At 40.2% G+C, this 21,148-nt stretch overlaps 2 protein-coding genes across 5 annotated transcripts in view; one reads left to right on the top strand and one right to left on the bottom strand.

Annotated features, from left to right (window-relative positions):
* OGA (O-GlcNAcase) overlaps positions 1–21,148 on the top strand; it is a 457,590-nt gene that overhangs the window by 243,684 nt on the left and 192,758 nt on the right. The gene's annotated exons all lie outside the window — the stretch shown is intronic.
* BTRC (beta-transducin repeat containing E3 ubiquitin protein ligase) overlaps positions 1–21,148 on the bottom strand; it is a 118,192-nt gene that overhangs the window by 39,864 nt on the left and 57,180 nt on the right. For all 4 annotated transcript variants that reach the window (XM_075717349.1, XM_075717347.1, XM_075717346.1 and 1 more), the window contains one exon: positions 16,391–16,480. In XM_075717349.1, the coding sequence (XP_075573464.1) occupies positions 16,391–16,480 (90 nt within the window). The remainder of the gene's footprint in view (positions 1–16,390; positions 16,481–21,148) is intronic.

The following is a 21,148-nucleotide window of genomic DNA, read 5'->3' as shown; positions in this document are numbered from 1 at the left end:
CTGTGGGCTCCACTCTGTTAAGTATACAAAGGTAGGGCTTCATTCCTCTACCATGGATGATGGGCGACTGCTTCACCCAGAAAAAGAGCTGTCCATTTTCAGTCTGGCATGTGCCCAATGAGCTTGACCATACCTGAGATTTATGAAATGTACAACCTACACCTTTCCACCAGCTGCTGAACTGCTGAGTTGCACATGACACACAGGAACACTATTTATTCTGGTATGGTTTTATCCATCTGCCTTAGCTCCAGGAGACTCATAGGTAACTTCAGACTGCCCTGAGGCTATACTCACTGTGTCTGTAGTTGGTTCAACAGGATACCCCTCACGGTCTCTGATGCATTTATACCAAATGTATTACATGGGAACAGAGAATATCTCTTTTCATACCTTCACTGCCTCCAGGTAAACTCTCATAGGATCTGGGGCAAACCTTTAAGCTGTTTATTCGCATAATGTTTGGATGTGAGATGAAGATAAGATCTGGATGTTAGTAATGCACGTGACCTTAGACTTCCTGTTATGAAGGCACTTTTACTGGAGGAGTTACCTTCAAGTCCTTACCTTACCACTGACTGGGAAGATTAGGCTGTGACCTGCTGGGCAGTCAACTGTTGTGACTATGAACTCTACTGATAATTAGAAGAAAAGATACATGGCCGATTTCAACACTGTTGCGGTCTTCTGCTAGCTTCTCCCTTTACCTGACCAATTATCTGGGTATAGGTTGCAATGGGTATCTGCCATTCTTTGGACCGCAAGAACAAAAACTCAGACAGGTACCATGTGGAGCCCAGTATGACTCCAAAGCAATTCTTATGACCAGCAGAATCAAAATTTGTCCTGCCAGTTGATGGTGATCTACTTTGAGAGACAGAATGATGGAGGCAAGTGTCTGACCTTCAGACAGACTATTTATGTTGAACCACTTGAGGCCACATGTAAGATGAAGAGTTCTTCAGTTCAGTATCAGGAAACTCTGACGGTAAATGTGTCTCCACCTGAGGACAGGATTTGAAGCCTGTTGATCTGGTCTTTCATATTAAAAGGGATTCTAAATGTCAGCACCTGATCCAAAGAAGTTACTATGGTGACAAATGGTCAGAAATGAAGGTAAAGGCAGTTACATATTTGGAAGTAAACCAAGGGTAAGACATCAAGTTCTCCAATGAGAACTGTTTTATTCTATTAAACACTATCATAGGAGATGAGACTGCAGACTCAACAGCGCTGCTCCCATTTCCCAACTGATAACTTATCTATGAAACCTATAATTTCACATTTCTCTGACCCCACCTTCATGGGAACTACAAGATATATTTTAGGAACTAGTACTTCAATATATGTATTGATTTCATTACTACAGGTAAGGTTTTATAATCTCTCTAAAGACAAATTACATTCTGTAATAGTTTATAGATAACTGTTTAGCTATTAAAACCTTAATAGGTAAACTTACAAAATGACTTGTCTATAAATAAATGTTCTCCTTGTGTTTATATATTATTCACAAAAAGTTTAATGTACTTACATTTTATAGATCAGATACCATGTTGCATTACTTGAGAAACAAAGTTACCATGCACCATGTTGACTCATACTGTGTATATGAAAAGGGGACAGTGAAAATCAAGTAAAAACTTTGAATCTTCCAAACTTTAAAGTGTTTCACCTATAAAAAGATACTACTGTAATTTTTAAGCAAGGAAGGATTTCTGGGGAATAGTAATATTGATTATACAGCTGGAAAAACCATACAAAACCTTCATATATATAAGAGTTGCTATTACTTTTTCAAACACAAAAAAAAATCTTCTATGTTAAATTAAGTCTGAAAATTGTGACCCAGTTTAACCCGGTTTTGTTTGTGGGTTTGGTTTTTTTTTTTAAGACACAGAGAGAAAAAATTTAAAGAAAACGTTGCTGATGTTCTGTCAACAGCTAGTAGACAGTTTGCTAACCCTCGTAGAGCAAAGAAAGAAATGGATAATTGGAATAAGTAAAATACAGAGAGTTTACCTAGAGGTAGGAAAATTCTAACACATAATACAAACAGGCTTGGTTTTGGCTTCACCAACAATATTCAGGAAGGCTTTTGGTGTGCTGAACAAAGCATATATATTCTAGGAAGTGGACAAGTATAGGATCCATGGAGTTTAGCATTCTGCTTGGGGCCATTACAGGGGAAATGCTTTGGGAACTTCCCTTACTTAAACACCGTCTGGTGTGTGCTTGGTTGCCTGAGCATTTGTTTCTAGCAATGTGTTTATTAAGGTTATGGGAGGTCTTTGAAAGCTACAGGGCAGGGTGAGAGAGAGGGAAGGGTTCTGGGAAAATTTCTTCCCATATAGGCTCTAATTACTTAATGATTTTCTTGATTAGATCCAAACTAGGCTGGCTTGCCCATACGACTTGCCCTGCAGCAGTATGCCCTGCAGCAGTTTGTACAGGGATTCTGGGTAGCTTACTCAAAGATGAAAGCCACCTCTGTACAGAGGAGTCCTGGCTGGGTGAAGATCTCTTTAGATGGCAGAAGCCAACATGGCTGTATCCTCCCCAGAGCACACACAACATTGTCCGAGAACCTGGCTGTACATCAAAGCCTTTGAGGTGGCCTGAGGTCATCACCACCAGCTTTACAGAAGTAGGTATATTGCTCTATGGGGTTCCTTTTTATATCAGTCATGATGTTCAGAAAGTTACATTCATACGAGGAGTATTTTAGAGAGAGTTTGATGAAGAGGCAATGGTTATTGAACTTGTGATGAAAATCGGTGGGAGTCCAGAAAGCCAGCACATACCTCTGTGAAAGGAAAGATGAACTTGCAGTTAAAGAGGAAGACAAGACTGTCAGCAGGGCTAGAGGACAACTTTTACTCCTGGTTCTCCTCAGGTTTTGGTCTGAGCCTGGCTAAGACACCCCTATTCTCCTGAGGTACTATGCGGCTACTTCGCAGAGTGTTGCAGAGTTACGTTAATGTTCCCTAAGCTGACAGAGCCTCAGGGAGAAGACACTAAGTAGTAACACTCTACACACAGCTCTCATCCTGAAAGATGGAAAAATGTCAGAGAGATAAGGCAAAAAAGGTGAAGAAAAGCACCCCAGGGAATGACTTTTCCTCCAGCTTGCTGGGGAGCAAATGTCCCCCAGTCTCAAAGCAGCTCTCGAACTGAAGGGGAGAGAGCCACACAGGGGGGTGGGAAGAGACAGGAAGGAAAACTGCATGGAGAAAATGCAAAGTACAGACAACCAAATGTGAAAAATATGGGAAATATTTTAAATGAAGTTAACAGAAAATAGGATCAAAAAAACAACCAAGAACTTCTAGCACCGATAAAATCATCCAGTTGCAAAACCCAACTAGGAGCTAGAACAAAATTATTTTATTAGGTTAAAAAAGAATTAAGATTAGCTGTATGTTCATTTTAACATGTATGTAAACATTAACAATCCTTAGGCTGCCTATTAATTCACATGTGGCGTATTTACACTATTTATGATATTATACCCCATGCTGGGACATCCCATTACAGAGTCACGGTAGTGGCTCCATACTTAAGGTGAATTCTGCAACACATCGCCTCTTTCCTGTTATTCTCCTGCAGTAAGATTACTTTTGGGCAAGAATTTACCATTTGGTTTCAGCCCACAAGGGAATCTCTTTGGGAGCCGACAAACTGATTTAAGCAGCTGTGGAATAATTTACTGGGCTTTGTGTTTTATTAAAGGAGAACAAAAGGCTTTGAGAACTTTTGGTGTTTTATGCAACAACATGAAGGATGTTTGGCTTAGAAAGCGTCCACTTTTTCTTGGACTTTCACCTTGCCTCCTGCAAGGATCACATTTGATTGTAAATTTGACTGCAACCATTGGTGAGAGCATCTTTCCCAAGATGCACGTCTAACACAGCCTTTTAAAAATGCAGACAGACCTGAGGAGAGAGAAGGTGCCACAGGGACAGAGCCCAAATCAACATTAGTTGTGTATGAACAAAAATAACACTTAAGTACAAAACATGCTTCAACTGATACCATGTTTCCAGATCCCCAAATGTCTAACAAGGAAATGTTAAGCAGCATTATCCCCTTTTACAGATGGAAGAACTGAGATGGAAAAGCAGAATATGACAAAGACAAAAGATGTCTCAGAATCTGGAGCCATAATTCTTCTTCTAATACTCCTCCTGTGAAGCCTTGTTGCTTAATGTAAATAAACTACTTCCTCCCTAGATCTCGGTTGCAAAAGTAACTTTTGAGCTTCTCCACAAAAAAGGGATGGTGTGAGTCCAGCCCTCGCTCCAAGAAACACTGGAAGGATTAATTAAGGTTTGTGAAGCACTCAAACTACAGGGGAAGCCCCCAGGAGGAAGTCTGTATTTCCATATTCTGACCAGTGCTTGAAAGGCATGCAATAAATACAGCTCGGGGCACAGAACAAACACCACAAATAAAATAAAATATTGAACAGCTGTTTGTTATCCCCCACACCAAACTTTATTTCTGTCTCAAGCTGCAGGGAGTGGAGGGGAATCAGACTGAGGCTAAAATAAAGTTTCACTTCAAAGGGTTAAATAGTAGCAAAGTTATAAAACCTGAAACTGTTTCTTATAAAGGAAAATATTAAGACAACCTTTACAGGCAGAACGGCAAGCCCCACTCATTATTATATTAGAAATACAACTGGTTTAGATAGTATAAAAGGTCTGTGATTTACCAGCTTAACTTTTTTGCAGAGATGCAATGTCTTTCAAGCTATAAAAACTATGTGGGTATCGCCAAACTCATACAAAGCCCCCTCATTTTTAAAGGACGCGGAGAGAAGCAGTGACATCACTGTTACAAAGTAAGAAAGTTCAAAATACTACAGTAAGCAAAGATGGTGAGATCTGCCTAGAACTAAAAACCAAAGAAACCAACCTCACCCACTCAAGTCTTCCTTTCTCGCACATCTGTTTACTGCTACCTACCTAAAAGCAAGCAATGCGAAGTTGATGGGTGGGTGCAAGCTTACACCAGAGCCCCACAAACAGCCTGTAGTTTGCTGGGTGCAGTCCGCTGATGTTTGGCTGCTCTTGCAAATTGGTAACATTTTACTTGCTTTTCAGTATCAGAAAGTGGTTTACCTAGAAGTGAGGAGAGCCTGTGTCCTGACTAGAAAAATGAAAGAAAAGCAGCACGGACACCGTGTGCAGAATGACGGAGCCTCACTCTTCAACTGTTACAACTTCTTTGGGAATTATAAGGAAGGAGAAAAGAAACGCCTGAAAAACACAATGCAGAGAGCAAGGAAGGAAGAACAGGAATGTGTTAATGAGAAGTAGCTGGATTCCCTTGCACTGCAAACATTAATACTATTTTGTAATATTTCTTACTTTCCTTCCCAGAAATCGCCCCCTAGTATCACTCTTTTCCCCACATTATTTTTTTCTCTTTACAAAAATACCAATTTTCCTAAGACTGGTATTCGGATCTGACAGCATTAATTCCAGTGTCTATTTTTAGAACGTACTTGAGAAAATTGTGATTTTATCAAACGACTAGGAAAAAAAAAAAATCAAGTCAATCTTCTTAGCAATTACAGCAACCAAATCTTTCAAATTATAATTCCTTTTTGGTAAGTGAATAAACTGAAAAATATTGATGCAAAAAAAAAAAACCCATCGACAAAAAAAAACCAACAAAAAGGACCATTAGGAAATAAACGCAGTATTTTATCTCTCCTCTGTTTTTGCTGCTGAAAGCCACATGGCATGTGTAGTATTTTTAACTGAGGAGTCTCAGTTTAAATATATGCCGAGGAATCTTATTTCAAACATATACTAAATAAGGAGGGGAGTAATAAAACAGGCAGTCCCTTACTCTAATTTTATCCGTCTCCCTCATCTTCTTTTCTTGATGCAGTGAAACTTTAAATCCAACACCAAAACCTGTCTGTCTCTCTTTTTTGTGAACAGTGATCAACATTTTCCTAAATGACCCCCGAAAGGACCTACTTCGAAACTACTCATTAGTAACAGCCACGTTTGCAATATTAACCTGGATGCGGCTGTTTATTAAGATCTTTTAAGGGGTTTAGAATGAAGACACACTGCCGGTGTACAGGGAGCACAGAAGGGGTAATTTAAAACCCATGTTTTTCCTCCCCCTCACCGAAAACATGCCCAGCATTGTGCAGCTGTGCTGCCAGCTTCATCACTCCCTCCATCTCCACTCTTGCTAATTAAAAGGTTGATCACAGAACAATGCTCTTCTCATTAATTTCGGCTTTCTGATTGGGCAGGATTCCCGCTCGCTCCGCCTGATCTTTTCCACACTGCTGAAGTTAATGTGACAGGAGCCCGAAGATGGATTACCCGCTGCCATATTGCCCATCACCTCCAATCAGCAGCTATCTGGGTAAACTGATTGTTCTAATTTGCTCTCATTATTTTTACAATATCAGGAGAAAATAACGCACACAGCTCACTGTCAAAGCCGTGAAAATCAGCCATTAGTTAAACCCAGACACTGAGTGGCTTTATTAGAAGCACTGCAGTTTATTGATGCAGCTTCAGTAAACTATAATACCTGCTCTCTTTAAACACACTTTTTTAGGTGTATTTATGTTGAAAGAAAATATTTATTAGGATACTTTTGGAAATGCTCACCGTCTCAGGCTGTTATCTTTATACGCTGGCAGACTATGAAGATTAAGAACAATGGAGGCTTGACTTCCACATAAAGAAGGGCAAAATATGCAGCATTATCCGCATGGCAGCCTGCCTGCACATCTCGGTTACTATTTTACAGTTTAAATAAAAATCACCTCGGTACTAATATGACAGATTAATATGTAAACACACCCCAAAATCACATGAAATATGGTACTACCAAAAAGGCAAACACGGTACGGGCATAATTGTGGTAGCTGTATGTACAAGGTCAACAATTTAGTTTTGGGTTTGTTTTTTATTTTTGGTAAGCAAAGGAGCCTGTGTAGCCCAGCATCAAAACACAGGGACTGAGAGCAGGAGCTCCAAGCAATAAGGGGAACTGTTTTGTACAGCTGGGAACTATTTTTTCCCCCCTACGAAAAGGCATTGTGCTGCCACAACTTGGGAACGAGTCAGAGCAGAAATGTCACTCCACACTGAAGCCTCACAGGATCCCATAGCTAAGAAATGAATATTGTTAGCAGTATGAAGTCAGGCATTTTTACACCGCAGCAGTGGTAAGAACGACACTGAAAATCCTGGACCTCTGACAGTCTCTATGCTGTAGGTAAAGGGACCAACACTATTTTGCCTGCTGCCTATCTGCATCTTAGCAAAGGGAAATGCTAAATAGAGGGATTAACAGAAATATGATATCTTAAATCTTGCTAAACATAAACCTTAAACTGGTGTCTACGATGCTGTAACTCGCAATGTGCTCTAAGAGTGACAGGCAGAGTGCAGCAGACTGATTTTACTTTTAAATAATATCTAAATTAGATTAGTTCTTTGTGTAGATCTGCATGAACCAGAGGGGACATTCATCATTGTGCCAAAAAAGTTAAATTCACTGGGGTACACTCAAAGTGAATGGTTCTAGACCTACGTTTTATCTCTCAGACACATCATCAAGATGCTGTGCCAATATGCATGAAGCCAGCTAGGAGCTGCAAGAAAGACAACGGGAGAGTAACTGGATACCAGAAAAGGTTTAATTTTTCCCTTTGTAGATTATGAATTGCTTGGGACAGGATCCGTGGCTTCTCTGTCTTGTAAGCACAGAGCATCCCTTTCAATACTTGAGCTTCTTTTTTAATATTTAAATGGCTTAAATATAAGGAAGGGTATTCTTCTCCCTCCCCCTCCAAAACAGATGTAATTCTAGTTCCCCCTCCTCCCCCTGCTGTAATTGAAAACGCTACAATTTTCATTACTGCTTTTTAATATTTTTAAATCCTCATCAGCTAGAGCCTTGCGTTTGGGGGTTGATTTTCCCTCCCTCCTAGAAAAGCCACCTCCCAGCTTTGTTTGGTATCTCTTTTGACCCTTGCTAATGGTTTTCTCTTGGAGGGGCGTGCCATGCTTTTCTCCTTAAAATTCCTGCACTGAAAGACTGCACCACACCACACTCCACAAAACGTGCTGATGGCACAAATTACAAGCCCCCAGCCGAACACTCCAGCCCCCACCATTCGGGCAGATTTATGTGGGCTCTTGCCGACGTTATTACAAGTCAGAGTTTATTGGGAAATTGTTACATTATGCGGAGTGTCTAACAAATTGCTTATGCTGCTATAATTGGATTACAACAGCCGCTTGCTCCCACCGGTAAGATTAGGCAAGTAGGACTCCTGCCGATCTCTGAGCGTTAGCAGTAATTTTATTTGCCTTGCCTCTCTCTTTCCTAACAACATGCCTCTTTCCCTGCCAGCTGTCTGCTGAAAAGGCACAGGCTTGTTCCTTGGCCCTAACAATGCAATTACAGCCCTGCAGATCGCACTGTTTGTGCATTAAGTACAGAGCCAAAACGAGGCGAATTGATCGTTTGACTTTTGGAGGAGCCATGTGATCTCTGCGTGCGGGTGATCCGGCATGCATCAGTGGGCAATGCTGCAGTACACGCCTGACGATGAACTCACTCCACGCTACTTCCCCTCCCCTGTCCGCTCCTAACGGCAAAGACGTTGGAGCCTACCCCATGCTAACCCCCCCATCAGCCTACAAAAACGGGCTCATTTTTAGCAGCCCTCTTGCTAGGCTAAAGTCAGAACTCGCTCTGCCTTCTGAAATGGGACACTCAGCCACACCAATGGCTTCCCTGCAGTGGGCTACACTATGAAATGATTATTCCAGCATTTCACACCACAAGCTTTAGCGCAAGAATTGGACTGTTTTTCAAACAACTTTTTCAATTCTTGCATTTGAACTATACTGAAAACATATCTAGTTAATGTCATGTGAACGGTATTTGTATTCTCTACCATCTGAGAGTGCTTCCACTGCAGGTGACTATTTCGGAAGCAATGCTTCTCTTCATGTTTGCCACCATTTACCACTAAGCCACCAATGATTTGGATTCCACACTGTTTCACATTTCCAGCACAAAAGATCCCAAAGTACTCTACAAGTGCAAGTCCAGTTTGCTTCATAGCTCTCATCCTGGTGAACACTCCTTACAAGCTTAACGTGACAGGACTTGAATGAAGACCTCAAGGCTGTAATTCTTTATGCAGAGTATCAATCACCAAACCAGCAAACACTTGGGGTGGAACTACAGCATGCGACACTACACACAATACGGGTGCAGGGGAATTTTGATTAAGGATGCCAGGTCAAGTCCTAAATTTTAAAATACTTCTATTACATCTTCACTGCCTGTATACTGAGAGGATGCCAGGATGATTCGGTTTAGAAGGGTCCTCAGGAGTTCCCCAGCCCAACCTCCTGCTCAAAGCAAGGTGCGTTATAAGGTCAGACCAGGTAGCTCAGGGCTTCATCTAGCCTGGTCTTGAAAACCTCCGAGGATGGAGGCTGCACAGCCTCCGCAAGCAACCTGTTCCGGTTGACTGTCATCACCACAAAAAAGTTTTTCCTTATAACAAGTCAAACCTGAGAAGGAGTTTGTAATATCTGTGTGGGAGCCCTTCCAGTATTTATATTTATTTATATATATTTATTTATATATATTTAAATATAAATATATATATTTACTGAACTCAACTTCACAGGTACTGCAATTTGCTTTCTCAAGATTCCAAATCCAGGGTTCCAAAAAGTAGAAACGTATCCATCGAGTTGACCGAACTTTGGAAATGATTCTTTGTATCAAGATTTTGCGAATCACCTGACTGACAATCCTCACTGCAGAGCTTTGAGAACTGATCTCCAGAATACATTTAGAGACCCTCAGCTATAAAACAATTCATGAGTTAACTATTGTATTACTATTTCTTCAAAGTCTCTTTTGCATTTAAAAAAAGCCAAGTGTAATTCTTTTTTAATTCATGGCTTCATTGACATACAAAGTCATTTTGGGTGGTAAGAGAAGCAGAAATGATAACCACTCCACTGCATTTGTGTAACTGAAGACTTAAGAAGCCTGTTTACATGTAGTTTAACACTCAAAAGAAACTCTGAACAGCTGAAATGCCTTATAAATAGCTCAGACCCAGAGGAAGTGCAAACGTCTGCATTGTGAATTGTAGATCTTAATTACAGACAATGGCTGGTACAGCAAGTAGCACGGAAAAAAAAAAAAGTGAAACAGTTGCACTGTTCATGGTTGGCAATAATTCTTCAGGAAAATATTTACTATCAATCAGTTATGAGAAAAGGGACTCTGCGCTCATAAAACAGCACGTTGCTTCTCATACCAGGACCATTTTGCTTCAGCATAATCTGAATTTAAACAGCTTGTTTCCTGCGGATATAATTTTGGAAATAAATAAAACAAGTCTATCAAAATCTGGAGAATGTGTATGGTGGGGTGGGGTGGGGTGAGCAGGAATATCACATTTCTTTCTCAGTCATTTGCAAAGAGGTTATTAGACTGAGGGGAAGCAAAGGCATAAAGATTGTCTTGACCAAAAAAAAAAAAAAAAAAAAAAAAAAGAGAAACTCGCAATTAAGGTAAAAGTAGACATATTACCAAGAAAGGAAGATCATCAGTAGGTCAAAGCTTTTAGATAAACTTCTGATGCTGTTTTCTACTTGTGCTGTCTAAATACTGAGAATTCAGTTTCAAAGCACCTTTTGAACATTAAATAATCCCAGCAATGTCCCTGCAACACCCACCATTCACACAACCCTCTTTTTACCAAGAGAATACCTACAACAGAAGGGTAAAATCACATGCTTAAATCTCTATTAGCCAGTGGCTGAGGCAGCGTTTATCCAGTTTGCAGCAGCCACAAAAACTGTCATCCCAGAGAAAGGTATATCCATGCCACAAACGGGAACACTGCAACCAAGGGGTTTGGAGCTGGAAGCATGTCCACTGACAGCCCCTCTGCATCATACCCAGAAGCTTAATACTAAAAATTAAGGTATGGCAGAACATACTTTCTCACTAAAACAGTGGAAGGAGTAGCAGGAAACCAAATGAAGCTAGTCTAATAATATTTGTTCATGATTAAAGTGCTCTATTTCAACTGTAAGGACTGGAAAGGCTTCAAAAGCACTGGAAAACTATGCATTATCTGAAGATATACCGACTCAGTGGTGTATCACAGCAGAACTCTGAGTTGGTTGTGTTGTTCATGCAAAGTAAATGCAGGGACACTCTCAGGAAAGAGGAGACATCAATCTGTGACATAAAGGGAGTTGAGAGTACAAGAGGGACACTCTTCAGATCAATTTGTCCTCCTGCCAACTGGAACATCCAGCCTGGAACCCGAAATGTTTGTTTATTAAAGAGTACTTTTGGTTTCTCTTTTGAATTCATATAAATTCTGAGCTCAGTGTTATGATTGTGCAGACTATTTTTATTCTAAAAATTTGGAAGTAGCGATGCAGAAAGAACTGACAAAGGAAGGTAGATTTCAATTACCAGCTACTTCCACCACTCCTTGCTTTAGCTGAATCATCCTTGAATACAAAATGCGTAGCTGTAGCTAAATAATACTATGCATCTTTGAAAGAAAATCTCACATAGCATACTTCAAGTGGAAGCCCTGTTCCGTGTTTCCAGAATTGAGCAGAACATAGCTCTGTCCACTGGTACACTACAAACAGCTTGCCAAGCACGCAGAACACCACTACATGCTTAAGCAGGACTTTTCATCTGAGGGTCAAAAAAGCACCATACAGTTAAATTTCACAACATTTCTGCAATGACAGTATTATTCAGTTTCCTTTATGAAGAGGACCAAGAAAAGGCATCATGGCCACAGAGAATAAAATCATAGTGCTAAAAATAAAGGGTATGAATCCTTTCTAGATTCCTAGTTCAATACTGTAACCACTGCAGCACGCACATTTAAAAGCATGATGAACAGCCATCAAAGATTCCCTAGAAGACATAATATGCTTAAAAGACCCTGAGAAGTCCCTTGTTTTGCCAGGACCTTGAAAAGCCGAAAGAGTTATCACATGTGGGTAGCAAGGAGTGGCCTGAAACAGAAGTCTAATTTTTCAAGGGTGGTGTGCTTGACTGTATTTTTTTTCCCTCCAATTTCACTTATCTCAGATAAAGACGGAGGCAGAGACCTCTCCCAGCTGCTCCTGAGTTCAGAACTAAGTAGAAACCTGGGGATGCTGTATGCCATTTAGAAGGTGTCTTTGTGCTGTCTCTGGCCGGTGTGCCATAGGGTGCCTATCTCTGGCTCACGTAGGAAAGAATTCAATGTGCAAAATGAAACTGAGAACACTTCTTTATATAGCAGATACAGACGAACTGGAACTGACTGCAGGAGTTAATAAGCAGTAAAGACCTATCTAATGAATACAGGAAATGGGTATTGACTGTAGAACTCTGTGAGATCAGCTGTACATGAGTCTTGCTGGGAAAGAAAAGAGCACTTTCAATCAGAAGGATATTTTCATGATCCAGGGAAGTGCAAAATCTAATGGACTCCAAGTGAACAGCAAAACTCAAACCTAATGCAGCCCACATTATGAAAGGGTGAAAAGGTAAGACCTCTGTCTGAAAACAGGAATTTATATATATATAATCCATCCAAGCAAAGACTCAGCCAAGGAGACTGGAGACACATCAGAGCATCCCGCACTGCACAGCAAATAGAAAGTGTGAAGGTCACCAAAGAAAAGTAAGTGGTTCCGGATGCAGAACAGAAGAGAAACTTGTTTGCACACCCAGGAGCATCACAAGAATCCTAGTGACATACCAGATGCCAGGGGATTTTTAACTGTGCCCCTCTCTAATTGAGGATGAAACACTCACCAACACCATTATCTGGCCTGAAGATACTGGCTTACAAAATATGGAACAAACAATAGGAACAGATGCTCATTTGGCCAGATTTCAATAAGCCTCATTAAAACCAAACACCCTGTCTTTGGAGCTCAGGTTCATGCTAGATTTCTACCTTATTCAAGCACCTAGCATCAATTCCTGAGAAAGCTGCCCACTTGCGGTTGCACACCAGTAGTATCATAAAAAGAAATCCTCTCACAGACATTTTTTGGTTTCTACAGAGACAAGTGGGATGATTTTATATATGTGTGTGCACACATATATAAAAACACAATCAGACATTGCATTTCCTTTTTAAAGACATTAGGTTAAATATACATCAGACCTGTTGATCACTCAAATGCAATGGGCAAAAAGATGCCAAAAGATTAATGGAAGAACTCCTGAGGATGGAAGAGAACCGATGTTACAGATCACACAGGTGACATCTGTGCATCACAATATGTAATTTTTAATTCAAGATTCCACCTCTTTCGTCAAAACATGAGCACACTTGAAACAATTTCTATTATTCCTTATTTGCTCCTACCCAAATATACCCAAGTCCCATCAACGGAGTTTCAGAGGACAAACACCAGAAAAGCACAGCTAAGAACAAAATACAAAGATTCATCAGAATGTAATATTCTAGTTTTGTTTTTAAATGCCTGAACAAAACTAGATAATCCATAGGTTCGCAAAAGCCACTGAGAACCTGGCTGCACAAGGTTTCCTAACAAACACAGACTTACTTGAGTGGCCAAAAAGACAGTAGCCCTACGCTACTCTCTGTACTTGAAAATGCATATATGTTTACCATAAACTTCTTTTCCCTCCATTTTAGAAAGAATGCCACTTGTTAGGTTGGTACGTTACACCTGACTGTCCTGTACAGAAGCATTCCTTCACAAGAGAGCTTGATGGATGGACAGTACTTCAGTCTGAAAGAAGGTATGTCAGTATTGATGTGTGTGGCCTCAAGGGAAACCACACGTCATTCTTTGAACAAACTTTAGAAACATCAAGCACACAATCAGTAAATGGTATTAATACAGTCTTAACAAAGAACAATTTTCTTTTTTGCAAGTAGGTGCAGAATCAGAAATTCTGTTTTTGGAAAAAACATTGTACCTTGCAGACTGACTTACACTTCTGACAAGCATGTGATAATGCTGACTGTGGCTCCCACTCAGGGCACTGAGTGATTCTGCACTGCAGAACAGAATCAAAAAAAAATAAATCATGATTTCCAATATAATCCTTTTTGTCTTTCAATGCCAGTTTAAAAAAAAACATTTGAAACCCCTTTTCCAAAAGTGCTGTAGATAAAGAAACCCACAGTTATACTTTCTAGTATTCACCCTCTTGACAAAACATTTTAAAGTCCAAGGCTGTAAGACACATCAATCATGGAGGATAAAACTCGTCATATGCATAAGGCTAGGAGAAGGCCTCTGAACTCCTTAAATCCCATTTAAGCCCTTCACCTAGGGAACACTTAACAGTTGTGCCATTTGCCTATGCCATCACTGAGCCATCTGCATTTAGCTAACTGGATTTATAAATGCTTCAACACTTCTGGAATTTGAAAGACAAGCTTTCTTAGAACCTATTTCATTTTGGTTTGTAGCTGGGAAGGCAAACGCAAGGAGTACAACAGCCAGGCAAGCTAGTACTAGGGGAAATATATCCCCAGAAAAGTCCTTATGTTTTTTCTCATATATATATATAAAAAATATATATACATATGTATGTATATATATGCATGTATACATATATTTTTCATACGTATATGTGACAGCAAGTTGTCCTACAGCATATATACATATATATTGTCCTACAGCATATGGAGACACAATACTTCAAAACATATGCTTTTTCATCTCCAAGGTGATGGTTGAAATTCATCCTCAATAACATGAAACAAGTCTTGCTGTTCCTGCCTTGAGCCCTACTCACACCTCTTACCATGATCCCACCAAAACATAGTTTTAAGAGAGTTTATTATTTGGGGCATTAGGATGTTAAAGGTATGTCATTTCAGTTAAAAGAGGCATCACGTAAATTAGCTGTAGTTCTTGCACTTGTTTGCTCCTTAGTAAGATGATCAGGTCAAACAAGATGCTCTAAAGCAGATGGGGTTGAATGGGTTTACTCCAGCTAGCTTGCTGTGAGCTGCTTCATGGCATCAGAATGCTGCTGTACACCAATCTAATTCACTCAGACCTGCTCTGGTGCCTTGCTCAAAGAGTTTCACCTACTTTGTATCATAAAGCACCTTAGGAAGCAGTACGTGATACCGGTCATCTTAAGCTAAGAATGGAAGCATTGGTATTAAATATTAGCGCTTTGTACCAAGATTGGTAGCTTCTCTCAGAAGTGTTTTTCCACTGGAAGGTAACCTGGCATGTCAAGCACAATTTACAAGTGCTAAGCCACCTGCAAGCACCATGACAAACTCTTATGATGGCCAATTCCCTGACAGGAAACAAAAATAATGGGACATCCAAATTTCACCAGCAAAATGCCAGCAAAGATTTAGCTGGGAAATTATCTTAAAGGTCAATACAAAAGTGGGTCCCCAAGGGACAAGGCACCTTTAACAACCATTCAAAGTATGAAAAAAAAGACTCCAAGAAGATCAAGGACTAAATAACCGAAAGAGAAAACAGGCTTTTGAGTGGCCAGGTTTGTGGTGACAGAGGAGCAACAAAATGCCAGCTGGTTTTGTTAACAGATGGCTGCGTGCACTGATCGCTGTCCTGCATGCCCATTCTAACTTTCCTTTCAGTGGAAACACGAAGCTTACACAAGGCTAAACGCATCCTTCATGCAGCCTTTCTATACATATTGCATCACGGTTCAAATGTTTTCCATTCACAAGCAGCCCTACATGTATGTTATTTGACTCTAGTTACGCTGAATTTTAAGAAAAGAGGGTGGCTAATGGCACCTCATCTTTTGAAATCACATCTACTACGCTTCTCAAGCAAAGACTTTTCTCTGACTGGGTAATATACCCATTTTCTTACCATTCTGACTGCCATATCTCCCTCCTCCCTTTCCCTTAAATACACCATTCACTATATTTTAATTGAAAGGTCTGTCTTTTTGCACCTCCCGTCTGGTAGCTGAGAAAGGGAACCATGATACAAAGATCTCTCATACAGTATTTTTAGCATATATCTGGACATTTATCATTTGAAGTTGCCACAGCTCATTACATGGCAGGCATAGGTCATCCCACTGGAAAAGCCTATTACTTGTACAGCAGAATGAACCATTCAATCCTAGATAGTTCAGGACTCAAGTAATCATTTCCAACAGAGAAAAACAGCAAGTCTGAAAACTCTACACTGAAGGACAGAAAAACCTACCCAAAATACCTGCTTTCTGTTTAAATATTTTTTCCTAACTGTAATTTTTAACAAGAACTTTTCTTTGATTAACAATGAACAATCTGCTAAAAAACCCTCAAAACCAAAGCCATTCTCTTACTTACTTTGGCCACACAATTTTCAGTCTTCATAGCAGTGCTTCCTAGACATACTGTTTCCTGGTTTAAGCACAGTCTGGCACAGCTGTTGTAGGTCTGCAGAAAGATTAAAATGGTTATGAACAGAAGAACACGATTTTCTTTCAGGCACCATATTTTTGGCACAGGAACCCACAACAACTCTACTACATTTCCTTTTTCCTAAGGTGTAAACGTTTCGAACCAAAATAAACTAGTTTACAGCAAAAGCCTATGTTGAGGGCATGCATGTCCTCTGAGAAGCTATGTACCATTTTATAGCTCTGAGTTACAAAGGAAAAAAAGATTTTTCTCCTCTTTTGCTTTGAAAAAGGAAAAAAAATACCTGATCTCAGTTGTTCGTTTTTTCACAAAATGCTGCATAACTGAACAACTAAAGCAAGGTGATTTCTACATGCTAGTTATCACAGCGTATGTCATATGTTAATAAACATCCCCTGTCTTTACCAGGTAAAAATACATGGGGATGGTATGAAGTTTATAATCGGAAGGGAGCAAATGGAGATCACATCTCACTTGTATTTAATCTTCCCAATTTTGGAAAGCCTTTTCTATTAAAGTAGAATGTCTTTTTTCTTTAACTCATACACTGTCCTGCCCAGAGGACCTCCAGCTGAGGCTGCAGACTTTGGAGTCTTTGCAGAACACATTACTCATAGTCTCTCCCTTTTTTAAGGGCAGCATATGAACAGAACTCATGAATTGTGCTTAAAATTATACTTTGGTTGATTTGGCTATTTAAACTAAGGTGCCTGAAGAACTCAGGAGTTTCTAATGGAGGCTTCCCCCTCCAACTTTCAACACCTTTTTAATTACTACTTGATTAAGCTCACATTTTCTAGTAGTAGTAGGAGTATAGTAGCACCTAAGAGCTCCAGTATTGAATTAAAACCTCCGTGCCTGTCACTATTTACAGAAAGCTGCTCCCAAGCAAAAGTGACAGCCCAAAAGCAAGCACAAACTTGCTTTGTTGCAAGAGTAGTAAGTGGACCACAGAGAAGATGTTGCTACCTCAACAGTTACATGGGGAAAACCCAAGAAGCATGTTGAAAGAGAACAAAATTAAACTTGCTACAAAGACATTTCCAAGCACACTAACTAAAACATACTAACATTCATGATATTTTTAAGATTGCCTTAAGGGGAGGACGCACAAAGATTTGTAGTGAACTGCCTGTCAGTTCTCTCCCTGTAATATTTGCTGGCAATCTCTGAAGATCCTTCTTCCAGGGCTTGCTACAGATTTCTGTTTGATTTGAAACTAATTCAACCCCAAACCTGCCAAAGGTTACAAAACCTGCGGGCAACATTGGCATGCGAAGCACTCCTAAACCTGTCCCTCTGCTCCAAAGCTACGTCTTCAGAGCCACACTCCCTCAGTGCTAAGCACCAAGCAAATGATCTCTCCTTTTTGCCCCTCTGCCACAGGCCTGACTTTGCACAAGACGCAGGCAGTAGCAACACACAAACCAGCACAAGAACACATTGCAAAGGACGTCAGAGGCAAGAATGCAAGGAGATTAAAAGGGGGTTACACTGAGCAATAGGACATACAACATCCTCAAACCCAGTGTTCCTAAGAGTTTCCAGCTCAGGAGGACAGTAAGCACCAACTGATGGGAACTGAGTGTTCACAATCAGTTTATAACATTATTCACCTATGTTCTTATGATCCTCATTAAACACTCCCTACCGCCTACCATGGGAAACCAGTATACTGGCTCAGGTGGATCTGTACTGGTCCAGCACAGTACAGACACTCTTGTGGAAATTCAGGAGATCACAGTCCTTTCCACCTTACTACTTTACAGACCCCCTTTAAACTTCATCATGAAACAGAAACAAAAAGGAGCACAGAAGCCCTATCTTTTTCACTGCTTTAGCAGTTCATGTTTTATTTCCCAGCAAGTGCTCTAACCAGAAGATAATCAGTGACAGACAGAATGCAGAATATCCTGGCTCCAGCAGATCTCTTTGCAAGTTCTAACATGGATATCTGCTGCAACTAGCAGCCAGCTAGCAAATTCTGCCTCTGGACCCAGAAGCAGAAACTGAAAAATTCAAACACACGAATCCTTTCAAAGTGCCATGCAGATGAACAGAGTGCATCTTTCAGCAGGGGAGGTTCAGATTCAAACTGGGATTAGGCCACAAGCAAACAGAAGTCTGATGGACTCAACTTAGCCCCTTGCAAGTATTTGCCAACATCATAAAACCATCACTCTGGTATGCATAGTACTTTCTCCTCAGAATAAAGATCAGAATGGCATAAACTATTATAAATTGTGGCTTCGATGCAGTGGCCCAACTGGTAGACAGAAAGTTGACACCATCTGCTTTGCACTGACATGCATTGTTCAGACAATACCATGCAAACCTCATTTCATAAGCATGATGTTAAATTCACTCAGATTCTGAAGGTGAAAAACCATGAAGAGTTGATAAGATTCTTTGTTCATTATTTACATTTGCGTAATTTAACCTATTTATCATAGATCTCTGATTTCTTTCATTTGCAATTTAATTCCTACAACTCCAGTAGCAGTATTTCTGCACAACTTATCTGCTACATACTGTAAATTTTATGAGGAGCCCTGACTCGAAGAAACGTACTAACTCCACTTTGCAAATGAAAAGCTCAGTCACAAAAACATTTACTGAAAGCAACAGGGAAGCCTGTGGGGCTCCATGAACTGAACCATGAACCGAACTCAGATCCTGTCAGCCTTTTTCCTCCCAAGACAGGTATGCACAAACCTTGGTAGCAAGCCAGCTTTTTAAAAGCCAGGCTTACAACAGGCTTTCTCTCCCATTAACAAATGGGGAAGAGAGGACAATCCAAACACACAATGGGAAATACTAAATACTAAATCTAAAAACCCTAGAACTTTCTGAGAGGGAAGGAAGCTCACTATGCCACTATTCAAAAGTTTTGTGTATGTCAGAATGTGGATGCAAGTAATTATTCCAATGTATTGTTTCATTTTTATTATTTTCATCCACACAGTACATCTTAGTGTGAACAGCACCAACTGAATTTCCAGCGTAACTTGTTCATTAAATCCCACAATACCAAAACTAGTGACACTTGATGGAACTAGTACAGTATAAATTTAAAGCAGATAAAATTAAACACTTCTTCACACAGCAGGCACTGAACTTCTGGAGCTTGCTGCCCCAGGACACCATGGAGAGAAACATCATCAGCAAGTGGAAAAAGGGATTAAACAAGCTCATGGACAGTAGGTCCATAGAGTACTCAGCAGAGATATCTCCCCGGACATCCGTAGTGCAACAGCAGTAGATGCCACAGGAGGGGAATGGAGCACAGACAGCGGCCAGACCCATTTGCTCTCATTCAACAGCATCTTCCACTGACAGTGCTGGAGTTGGGACTGGATGAGCGCATGCTGCATCTGACTGACCTGGCCATTTCCATGCTCTCAATACCTCTCTGCCCTTTCACAACATGCCATAGATACTTAAATCCCTCTTTTCCAACCTTTTCAGCCACAGAAAGGAGACAAGAACATGCTTTTACTGCGAGAATCAACTTTTACATAGTAATTTTATTACATAAAGATCTACGTAAGCGCCAAATTACCTGATGACCATTTAATCCTTCAGCAGCTCTTTGCTTCTCAACAAAAGTAGTGGGCAAAAAAAGAAAATTAAAAGGAGTATGTATAATGGATTCAACCCATCAGGACGCAGATTTGAGAATAAAACATACAGTGATCTTCAGTTCAATGTCCATTACTATGTTTGCAAAGTTACAAAGTTCTTCTGTTCTTATTTTCACATTCTCACAGAAGAATGCATTATTAGTCTTGTGGGATGAATAAAAAGCGTAAAGAAGATTCATGTGCGTGTTCTACAATATGTTTAAAAAGGTTTCAAGCAAAAACGCAGATGAAAGCCTAGTTCTCCCTTAAAGTCAGGGGAAAAAAGAGGTAATGTCACTCTACTTAATAGGTCTCAGTGGAAATGTACTGATAATGCTGCAAAGAAGCTGCATCTGGCTTGTGAAGTCAAGTCATGAGAAGCTGGGAGAATATATTGTGAAGGTAGTACTGTATGGCTGCCCTCTTCTAACGTTCCTCCGTAGGCAGCAGTTATTGGCTGTTGTGAGACACAAGATTACTGCTGGACATGGAGATTTGATTTCATCTGGTGTTGTTATATTTGTGTTCGTACGCTAAGATTTACTGGTGAATAGACCTAACTGAAAGTAGAACAAATGTCATATCATCAAGTAATAATGCAGTAATAATTTTAGGTGAAACATTTGATGGTGTCTCATGCTAGACTGCAACATCAGAGTACCTCCTTTCGTTCATTCTGATGCCTACGGGAACACTAACTAACCTGGAAGAAAACCAAGAAAATCAAAAACAGAACCAAGCCTCAGAAAAGCAAATTTCTCAAGCTCACCTTTAAAGTTCGACCCTTTTACGAATCTTACCTAATTTGCACCAAAACTGTTCAAGTTTCTCCTCACCTTTCATCAAGATAAGAGGTTTCTTCACCAAGCAAAAGCAGTCTGAAATGGTAGCCTGGTTCAACGCCACAGGCAGATAGCTTTGCGTTGGAGTGCTTTAATATGTTTTTATATTGCATATAAAGCATGCAAACATAAACCAGTTTGTTTGTTGAAAACTACCCTCTTTGTGGAAGCTGGCTGTAATTCTGAACAAGTTTTCAATTTTCACACTGCTGCTAGGG

Source organism: Pelecanus crispus, chromosome 10 (genome assembly GCF_030463565.1).
Source record: "Pelecanus crispus isolate bPelCri1 chromosome 10, bPelCri1.pri, whole genome shotgun sequence".
NCBI classification, from domain to species: Eukaryota; Metazoa; Chordata; class Aves; order Pelecaniformes; family Pelecanidae; genus Pelecanus; species Pelecanus crispus.
The sequence above is the reverse complement of the archived record's forward strand: the minus strand, read 5'-3'. Positions and strand labels throughout refer to the sequence as shown.